This window comes from Mytilus trossulus, unplaced genomic scaffold (assembly GCF_036588685.1).
Source record: "Mytilus trossulus isolate FHL-02 unplaced genomic scaffold, PNRI_Mtr1.1.1.hap1 h1tg000429l__unscaffolded, whole genome shotgun sequence".
In the NCBI taxonomy this organism is placed as follows: domain Eukaryota; kingdom Metazoa; phylum Mollusca; class Bivalvia; order Mytilida; family Mytilidae; genus Mytilus; species Mytilus trossulus.
Window position 1 is genome coordinate 519,559 of NW_026963357.1, and position 11,591 is coordinate 531,149.

At 33.5% G+C, this 11,591-nt stretch overlaps 1 protein-coding gene across 2 annotated transcripts in view; it reads left to right on the forward strand.

The window, feature by feature from the left end:
* The window catches only part of LOC134702295 (uncharacterized), a 63,393-nt gene extending 57,317 nt beyond the window's left edge, over positions 1–6,076 (forward strand). For both annotated transcript variants that reach the window (XM_063563278.1, XM_063563279.1), the window contains 3 exons: positions 835–915; positions 1,753–2,206; positions 4,135–6,076. In XM_063563278.1, the coding sequence (XP_063419348.1) occupies positions 835–915; positions 1,753–2,206; positions 4,135–4,166 (567 nt within the window). In that variant the 3' untranslated portion in view covers positions 4,167–6,076. The remainder of the gene's footprint in view (positions 1–834; positions 916–1,752; positions 2,207–4,134) is intronic.
* Positions 6,077–11,591: the final 5,515 nt, after the last annotated feature.

Consider the following 11,591-nt stretch of genomic DNA (forward strand, 5'->3'; position numbering starts at 1 on the left):
TTTGATTATTTGGCCGATAACTGGAACTTTGTTTTCCCATTACATGCATTATATTGCAGTATTTATATCACATGTGAATAAACTTGATATGATTATGACTTTATTTTTTCATGGCTTGTTGGTCAACATAAAATGTCTGTGAAATGACTTCCAGTGAACGTAAACGTTTACAATGAAAGCGTATAAAATATTTATAAACTGGAATGTAAAAAAAAATTTAAATGAAGCAAACTATGCAGATGTGTTCCTTATAATCTAAGTGTTGCTTACGTTGTCCGGAAATGCTCTTTATGCTTCCAGCTGAAGCACGACTCTTGAGTGCGGGAGTTTCTGGCTGCATCATTGGTAGCCTTGGGCTGTTGTCTGCTCTTTGGTAGGGTTGTTGTCTCTTTGAACTTCCATTCTCAATTTCATTCCAGGTGCCAATACTGATTCAATGGTTCAATTTTCTAGAACCACCAAATCAAAACTTGCGATCATAGATTATTGTAAAAGTTCCTTACAAGTCATATAACTAAGATGCAGAACTTTATTGTTCTACGTTAAAAACCTACAAAACAATGTTTACAGGATTTTATTATTGAAAAGAAATGTACCATTAATAAGGCACATACCACGCTTTGTGACTCTTTGGATTCACTGGTTTTTTTATCTCTTTTATCAATGATCCAGAGAATTTAGACAGTGCATGCTTGATCGTGTTGATTTATCAAACCAGTTTATGTTCTATTTTCAAAATAGTGTGAATTAAAATGATAGGTGCTACCCCCATTGACAATTTTCTTGAAGTTTATACTTTTTACTGTTGATATTGCCATTCTTGTTTCTTTGCAGGTACGTGTCCGTGTCCAAGCTGGTGAAAGAGTATTTTCAAATATCAACGATGAAGCAACAGGAACAGACAGTTCGTCAGTGGTAAGTAACATGAACTTTCATGACAGATACAGTTTTTAAAAAGAAATGAGAGATGTTCAGTTTTCCGATATGGACATCCTCTTTTTTAATTTACCTTGGAGTTCGGTATTTTTGTACTAGTCTTTTAGGAAAGAAACAAAAACAGGTTCACTGAATAACTCTGCGTATTAATATGTGAAGTGAGTACTATTTTTTCAGCTTTGGATGTAAATTTGGAGAGGGTAAACATGATAGGAGCCTGTAATTTAGTGGTTGTCGCTTGTTGCTGTATATTTGTATTTCGTTCATTCCTTTTCCTAAATCAGGCCGTTAGTATTTTTAGTTGAGTTGTTTTACATTTTTCATTTCGATGCCTTTTAGAGCTGACTTTGTGGTATATGTTTTGCTAATTGTTGAAGGCCGTATAGTGACCTATAGTTTTATAGTTGTTTATTTCTATGACATTTGTTTTCTGGTAGAGAGTTGTCTCATTGACAATTATACCACATATGATATCGAGTTGATATTAACATAATAACACAAACTGAGTTTCATCATACTAGTATTCACGTGAAGTATGTAGTGTGTGTTTAACATAGGAATTAAACTGCCATCTTGTCGATAAACATACACAAACATCTGTACTGTTAAAGTCTTAAAATGTGAGGTTATAAGTGTGTGTTCAGCATTGTATGTACACTTTTATGAGTCGACAAGAATACACAGACAGCCTAACACGTGTTGGTAGTATGTGTTCAGCATTTGACGTGAATTGTCATTAGGTTGATTAACGTTAAAGTACATTGACCTTTTTCATATTTTAAATCACTTTTCGTTATAATCATATATTCATTTCAGTTCACCAAAGAGGAAATAAATTTTACAAAGATGGGAATGATTGCGCTGAATATTTTTGCTGATGTTTTATATGACCTCTTAATACAAGACAAAGCAAATGTATGCACAAGGACCGATTGTGATATAACATATTTATATCGTGAACACAGGAAACTAAATAAACACATTCCTAGTAATTCTTGGGGAGGATCATGGCAAACAATTCAGACAACAGACATAGCGATTGGAGATGATATTGAGCGCATTAGACTTACGAGAAATGAACTACAACACTCGAGGATATTTAAACTTGACGAAACACGTTTTAATGAGCTAAGTAATAAGTCAAGAGACATTTTAAAAAGGTTTGATCGTCATAACACACCAACAAGGCTGTATACAGATCATCTAAATGACATTTTGGCTAAAACTATTTCTGCAGAGGAAGTGAAATCAATTGAAAATGAAATATTAGGTAAATATTCGTTTAACAGTTTTTTTTTGTTTTTTTTTCTATTTCTGAGCCTTTTTTGTTTTTCCTGTAATGTTTGATGTCCATTAATATAATCTGGGCTATTTTCATGATTTCGTTATAATGACAATAACCATTACTAGAATTGTTTGTATAAGAATAAGGCTGAATTGAGACTTGTTTGTATTAAAAGAGGGACGAAAGATACCAAAGGGACAGTCAAACTCGTAAATCAAAAACAAAGTGACAACGCCATGGCTAAAAATAAAAAAATACAAACAGAAAAACAATAGTACACATGACACAACATAGAAAACTAAATAATAAACAACACGAACCCCACCAAAAACTAGGGGTGATCGCAGGTGCTCCGGAAGGGTAAGCAGATCCTGCTCCACATGCGGCACCCGTCGTGTTGCTTATGTGATTACAAATCCGGTAAATAGTCTAATTCGGTAGGTCAAATTCATGAAAGGGAAGGGGATTGTAGTTACGACGTAAGGAACATATCCGATATCATTTGTGAAACGGTTATTCCATAACGGTCAACCAACTCGTGATGGCGTCCGTAAAATTTACGAAGGGATGATTTCAACTTCACCATTTGGAACTCTTGGTTTAATAGCTTCCTTGTGAGCAGTAACCCTCTATCAAGAAAATCATGATAGGAAATGCAAGCACGGGAATATCGTATCAATTGGGAGATATATACCCCGTATACAGGTGCTGCTGGAATGTTGCTACTTAGAAATGGAAAGTTTACAATTGGAAAGCTGAAATCATCTCTTTTGTCGTAAAGTTTTGTCTTCAACCGACCCTCATTGTCAATTTCTAGATGTAAGTCAAGATATGAAGCCGACTTAACTGTATCTGTAGTATCCTTTATCTCCAATTCGATGGGATAGATGCGATCCACATAGTCACCAAATTTTGAATTGTTTAGTGAAAGAACGTCATCTATATAGCGGAAAGTAGAGCTAAAGGATATTGCTAACTTTTTATCTTTCTTCCTAAGAAGTTCCTGCATGAAGTCAGCCTCATAATAATAAAGAAACAAGTCAGCAAGTAGAGGGGCACAGTTTGTTCCCATTGGGATGCCGACAGTCTGTTGAAAAACACGTCCTCCGAACGTAACAAATATGTTGTCAATCAAGAAATCAAGCATCTTGATAATATCGATTTCAGAGAATTTTTTGTTTGAATCAGAATGATTCTTTACAAAGTATGATTTATCCCTCCCTAAGACAAGATACTTGTATCTACGTTTGCCATTCTTTTTTATGAAGCAAAGTAATACCAACTCTTTTAATTTGTCTTTTAGTTTGGAATGTGGAATACTTGTGTAAAGAGTAGAAAAGTCAAATGTTTTAATACTGTTACAAGATGAAAGAGAGTTAGATTGTATGTACTCTAAAAGATCTTTGGAATTTTTAAGTATCCACATCTGATTCACGCCACCTCTAGAATAGGCAGTTTCACAATATAAATGTATGCAGACTTAACTATTTATCAAAGTTTAGTTTTGCTTAGACCATGTTTCGATAAGTTGTATGCATTCCGTAACCTGATATGAGTAGTCATTCTAGCTGCGCCTACTGATTCTACCAGTGATAAAAGAGTTTTTCTGGAAAACTTGTATTTGAAGTATAATTTGAAACAGTTATAACAAGGGTGACTCAGGAATAGAAATATGGTCATGTTTAGTCTTTAGTCAAAGGGAGATGCTTTGTGTAAGAACCCTTACAAAGCCATTTATTAGGTCTGTATGTTGTATATTAAAATGTGTTATTAAATACGCCCTCAAATTCCAGTGGCAATTCTAATTTCTCGTAATTCATTCTGTTGGACACCTATGGCATGACATACCAATTGCACTTTGTTAAACTGTTCTCGTCCTTTCATTCAATAAGGAGCTTGTAATTTTATTTTAGGGATGACAATTGAAGTTGAAATTGAGCACTAAATCAATGTTCCACCATAATAGAGAAATATATCATCAGAAGTACACAGTCTACCAAAGCAACAGATATGCAGTCGATCTTCTATATTAAATAGAAACATAAATTTGTGAAATTTAGGTTGAAACTATTTATTCATAAAACTATAGACAGCAAGATGAAGAAAGTGAACCAAATGGAAAATATTGGACTAACGTTAAAGATTTGACCAATATGTGAATGTATAATTACTGGGTTTTTTTTCTCAAGAGGATTCAAATGCAACTAACACTGTAATGGTAATATTGGTAATACCTTACTACTCATCTAATTGCTATTTACATACTATAACAAATATATGTTAAACTTTATAAACATGTATCTATTCTTGCATGGAAATCAAGAAAACTTGTATATTACAGAACTGAAGTGTTTGCAGCAGATTTGCTGCAAACTTGCTGCAGGTCTGCTGCAAACAAAAAACTTGCAGGAACCCTTAAAATAATGTTTGCAGGTGTTTGCAGCTAGCTGCAAACCTCATACAAACATTGCAGCTTTTTGCAGGAAAAACTAGAATTTAAGAGAGGTTCGCAGCTAGATTGCAGAAATCTTTGACAATTTTATGTTTGCAAGAGCATTGCAAAAAACTACATAAAACGACTGAGCATGCCTATTGGTAACTTCTTGCAAGATAAAGATTAGAAATTTGAAAATGTTGGTGATGTTTGTGTCGTGATATATATTAGTTTCCAAAAAGGCATTATAGTTGGGAAATTAACAGATAAGTTTTCAAAGACATTGATTGTGAGTTCAAATTGAGCATAGAATGTTAACTTGTGAAATTCTTTCCCGGCGGCTCCACAGATATCTGCATGAGGTTTAAAATACATTTTCAAATAAGTAGCCATGCAATATTCAGTACTCCCTCATATGCTTAGAGATTATAACTTGTGACATATTTTGTTGTAAGTCTACTTGAATTTTTTGACAATTTTAATTTAACTAGCTGTTAAATATATGCACAAAATAAATTTCAAATAAACCTTTCTTGAATTTAAGATTCATGCATGTAATTCATTTGAGAACGTACCTGGAATTAATCTAACTTATTAAAAGGTATAAACTTATGGTATGATAATTTTTCCGATGATAAAGTAATTGAATTATTATATGTATGGATGTAACATAACTTTTTTCAAAATTTGCTGTGTGATATAGTAAATATGATGTGTACACAGCATGACATTGGTTAATAGTATAACGTGTGTAGTTCTTGCAAGTTTGCAGCAAACACGCAGGAAAAAGATTGATTTGAATAAATATGTTTGCAGCAGGTCTGCACCAAGTACGCAGGAAAGAGATTAATTTGCATTAATATGTTTGAAGCAGGTCTGCAGCAAACACTCATTTGCATATTAATATTTGCAGCAGGTCTGCAGCAAACACGCAGGAGGGAGATTAATTTGTATAAATATGTTTGCAGCAGGTCTGCAGCAAACACTCATTTGCATATAAACGTTTGCAGCAGGTATGCAGCAAACACTCATTTGCATGGTAAATTGTTTGCAGCATATTGGCAGCAAATACGCCGCAAATACGGACTCTGTGTTCGCTGCAAGTCTGCTGCGAGTTCGCAGTAGACTTGCAGCAAATGTCTGCAGGAGGTTGATTTTTTCAGTAAGGGTATAGTGCCTTGAGAAACATGAGACAAAACCGGAAAACATTTTTTCTTTGTTTTTGATAAGAAAGATATAAGAAATATTTGCCAATAAGGGCATCAGGTGTTGATGCCATATATATATTCACAGAATTATCATTTAGTTACCACTTTATGGCTGGAATATTGTTTTGTTATGTATCTGTCCCACAATTTTTAACATATATCCACCATCTTGTTTCATTAATTTTCATAATAAAAGGAAAATTTTAATAATTATTGGTAGTTGTTTGATAGTCTGACTAGTTCACTGTATTTCTTGAAATATTTGCCAGTTGTTTTTATCAAAATAAAAACAAACAACAATAAACCATGAAGGGACAAAGCTGTTGCAATGTGTGCATGTAAACCATTTTAAAGAGTGTAAGTTGATATTAACACATATGATATTACAGAAATAATTTTACATCACCATGGATATAGTGAAGTGTCTTAGTTTTTCAAATATTGTTCCTTGTTGTTTGCAGAAGAAAAAGCCAAAGACTTTTTCATACATTGTCCAAATATTGAGTTACATAAAGGCAAACATAGTATACCGCTGTTCGAAATTCATCAATTGTCAGAAAAAAATCCGGGCTCCAAACTAAAACCGAGGGAATCACATCAATATAAGAGGAGACCTACGACACAGAAACACATTACTAAAATGTAACATAAAAAGAAACAAACTTTATATAGCAATGGCCATTTTCCTGACTTGGTACAGGACATGCCAAGTAAATAAAATGGTTGGTTGGACTTGGTTTTGCAGCTAGCCAAACCTCGCGCTTTTATGGCAATGTTAAAGTATGCAATCTGAATTAAATAATATCTGGTAATCGTGTATTCGAGATCAATCAGAAATCGTCTTTATCCTTTAGGCATCTGCCCTTGATAACTCCTGCATATGAACACCAATTATATTTGTACAGATGCATCAGCCACAAGAAAGGACTTGACTCAAAAACTTTTTTTATAATGGATATGATGCTGCTTCTGGTTCATGGTTAATAAACACAAAACATAATGGTTTACATGACTCCATATCTTATTTACTCAATTCATATTTCATGTTGGTTTTTTTCTTCTATTCTTATGTATTGTCTATTGCAATTGTTTGATATAAAAATTAATATACTGACTAAGCCTATGAAGGGTCCCCTATTTGAAATAAATTTAATCTATCTAAATGTATTTATCTATTCCTGATGTTTTTAATGCACTTTTCTCTATTCTTGCTTAACTCATCTGGCTGCTGGTATCTATGCTGAGGTTTTTTTTTACATTTGACTGGGAATTGATCACAAACTGAAACTTACGGAAGTTATGTTATTTTGAATAATAGTCTGAAAAACTAACTTAAACGTTAAGTTGGATGCCAAATGAATATCTCGGCGGGAAATACATCTTGACAAAAAAGTTAAGTTGCACATATTTAAAATATCAAATCCTTGATACAGTTGAGCGGTATTATTTTTTTCTTAATCCGTCTAGTCCAGTCACGAGATGTTGAACTCGCTATATTTTTTGCCCTCTAAAAACGACATTTTTATGTGTGAAAAGGGATGAGAAGATGTAAACATTTTAACATCAAAGACCAGAGAGTCACGTGTCATTATTGACACAAAGATTTTATCAATGACACCAAACAATATCGAGTAATGATATTCGATCGACGGAGTTGATCGGCAGTAAAGTTACAAACCAATGGTACCACTTATTAAAAAATCAGGTCCAATAGGATGAGAAGACCAAGGCATTGTATCAATATCCCATCAACATGACGAAATAACAACAACTATCATTGCATTCTTATTCATACTGATGCGTTTTGTTTGTAAAACCACGAAAGAACTGTATTGACAATATAGAACTTTAATGTTTAAACAATATGCATCCAGTTTGCTGTGAAAATATAAAACCTAAATGTATTATCCAACCAAGACTCATTTGATATTTTATGTATTGTCCATTTTTAACCCAAATTTTCCTTTTTGTAATTTGCACTTTAAGCAAGTCAGATACATGTATCACGATAGTATATTTGACGTTCAATTTAGTAATAAATCCCTTTTTTTAATACAAACAAGTTTAGCATTCACGAAGATCAGTTTTGTTACGTTGCATACTTTTCAAGCAAGAAAAACAAACACGTGAAAAATATGTACTTTTTTGTCTAATAAATTTCTGTCCGTTTATGAAATATGTCAATTAGGCAGCAGCCTGACGACACAAATAACCAAAATACATCAACATATGAAATACGTCAATTAGACAGCAACCTCACGACACAAATAACTAAAGTACATCAACATACAAAAAACGTCAATTAGAGAGCAACCTCACTACACAAATAACTTATAATACATCAACATACAAAATACGTCAATTAGAGAGCAACCTCACTACACAAATAAATACACAAATAAATACATCAGCATACAAAATACGTCAATTAGACAGAAAAAGGACGACACAAATAACCGAAATACATCAACATATGAAATAAGCCAATTAGACAGCAACATGAAAACACAAAAAACTTAAATACATCAACATACGAAAAAGGTCATATTTTGTAAAGGGGAAGAACCCATTTACCCTGTGCTAATATTTGTTTAACGGACAGGTTAAAAAAAGAAAGTGTTTTTAAAAAACCTACTGCATTTTGAATATCAAATATTAAATTTGTTTAAAAATAGATGTTTCTTTTTGTTAAATTAGATCTGTTGGTTGCTACGGTAAGTACACTAAGCTCAGTAGGATGTTGGTCGCTCGTGTAAGTATACTTTGCTCAAATATATTTGTGTGTCGCCAGTGTATGTATACTTTGCTCAGTAAGATGTTGGTCGCTCGTGTAAGTATACTTAGCTCAGTTAGATGTTGGTCGCTCGTGTTAGTACACTTAGCTCAGTAAGATGTTGGTCGCTCGTGTAAGTACATTTTGCTCAGTAAGATGTTGGTCGCTCGTGTAATTACACTTTGCTCAGTAAGATGTTGGTCGCTCGTGTAAGTACACTTTGCCCAGTAAGATGTTGGTCGCTCGTGTAAGTATACTTAGCTCAGTTAGATGTTGGTCGCTCGTGTTAGTACACTTAGCTCAGTAAGATGTTGGTCGCTCGTGTAAGTACATTTTGCTCAGTAAGATGTTGGTCGCTCGTGTAATTACTCTTTGCTCAGTAAGATGTTGGTCGCTCGTGTAAGTACACTTTGCTCAGTTAGATGTTGGTCGCTCGTGTAAGTATACTTTGCTAAAATATATTTGTTTGTCGCCCGTGAAGGTACACTTTGCTCAGTTAGATTTTTTCGTCGCTCGTGGAAGTACACTTCAACAAAAAAGTAGCCGTTTATTTATTCCAATTTTTTTCTTTGTATTTTTTTGTGTTTTCTATTGATTCTGCTTTCAACATTGCATTGATTCCCTGATAATTTAAGCTTATGTCATGTATGTAGCGATGTCCGATCTTAAATTTTGAACAAATCAGTACTTTTCTAGCAACGCAGACACAATGTGAAGCCCAAATTAATCCTTCATATACATGTACCAGCCCGCTGGCAAACGTGATCTTCTGTTTATCCCATATCTGCAATGCAAAATACGGATATCACTTGAAAATGTATGACAATATTCAATAACTATCTCTTGAATAGGTAAATACAATGTTTGTGCTAGCGTGCTTGTCTCGCGTGTGGGGGGTCGTTGGTTCGAACCCCGGCCGTGTCAAACCAAAGACTTACACATGGGTACTTCTTGCTTTTCCGATCAGCACGCGGCATTTTAGAAGTCAGAGCAAAGACCGGTTGACATGTTTTCCTAGGAATGGCACGGATTTTTTTATCCATGGGATGCCAACGATTGCTTGAGGCACAGCCGAGGGGAAAAGTTTGTTCCGAAGGGACAACAAATTTGCTATTCAACTCATTACCAGCCATTAATTTTTTCCGAACAAGATAACTATCAAAGAAGTTTACATACACCACCAAGCAAAAATAAATATATGCACATCCAGTACATATGAGGAATATAAAAAATAAGGAGATGTGGTTTGGATGAAATAGCACAAATTTTTCATTCTTTTTGTCGAGTCTTCGACTTTAGTCGAAAAAGCGAGACATATTGATCCTACATTCAGTCGTCGGCGTCGTTGTCGTTGTCGTCGTCGTCGTTGTCTTCGTCGGCGGCGTCCACAAATATTCACTCTGCGGTTAAAGTTTTTGAAATTTCAATAACTTTCTTGAACTATCCTGGATTTGTACCAAACTTAGACAGAAGCTTGTTTATGATCATAAGAAAGTATCCAGAAGTAAATGTTGTAAAACTAAATTTCCATTTTTTCCGTATTTTACTTATAAATGGACTTAGTTTTTTTTCTAGTTAACATTACATGCAGTTAAAAGTTTTTAAAACATTTATAAGATTCATAAACTACGAAACTGGGACAGAAGCGTGTTTATAATCATAAGATAGTATCCAGAAGTAAATTTTGTAAAAAAAAAAATCCCGTTTTTCCGTATTCTACTCATAAAGGGACTTAGTTTTTCTGCCAGGAAACATTTCATTCACTCTCGTTAAAGCTTTTAAAAAAATTTATAACTTTCTTAAACTATCCTGGATTTGTACCAAAATTGGACAAAAGTTTGTTTATGATCATAAGATAGTATCCAGAAGTAAATTTTGTATAAAAAAAATCCAATTTTTCCGTATTTTACTTATAAATGATTATGGACTTAGTTTTTCTTCTAGTTATCATAACATACAGTCTGCAGTTAAAAGGTTTTAAAACATTTATTAGATTCATAAACTATTTTTACCAAACTGGGACAGAAGCTTCTTACAATCAGAAGATAGTATAGAGAGGAATATTTTTATTGATGTTTTTCCTCATTTTTGTTGAGCCTGCGATTAACAGCAAAAGTAGGCGAGACACTGGGTTTTTGCGGAACCCTTACGATTTTTTTAAAAAGAAAATGCATGCTGAGAAATGATAATCAGCTTTATTATTTTATCAGCTGTGTGTTATTGGTATGACAGCCTCTCAAAACTCTGAGGCCTTGTTTGCTTTTCCTGTTCTTTTAAATCTGATATGACATGTGTTTACATTTTGTTTATCGCGACCATGCCGAAGAGAAGAACTTGTTAGGTATGAAACATAATATGCGGGTCAGAGAAGACAGCAACACAAAAACATCACACTTTCAACACAAAAGTCATTTAGGGGTCAACATACTGTCTTTAACAATAGACAATTGTCTATATAATATGACAAAGGCTACATAATTAGGAAATTATGATTTCCACATTAGTAAAATAATGTTCTGTGTTGTTAAACAAATTTCTTTCTGAATCTATTACTGTCATGCTTTAGATAGGACATTTTGTTTTATGTAAATGTATTACAATTTATTTATTTTTATTTTTTTTTGGGGGGGGAGGGGGGCTGATACATTACAACTAATAAGCAATAGACTTTAAATAATAAACTAAAAGGAAAAGACCCTTAATATATTTTACAACGACGATTTTCAAGATATTCTATATATCTGAGCATAGAACAATGTGATATATTAAGTGTCTATAGTTTGTATGTATTGTTTACAGTTATTTGTAATGATTGACCCCTTTAATCTTACAGTTTTTATTGATGAGAAATAGTGTACACAGATAACACCGTTTCCATTCTTCAATTACATACACCACTGTACAAAGATAACCCCGATTCCATTCTTCAATTACATAAACCACTGTACAAAGATA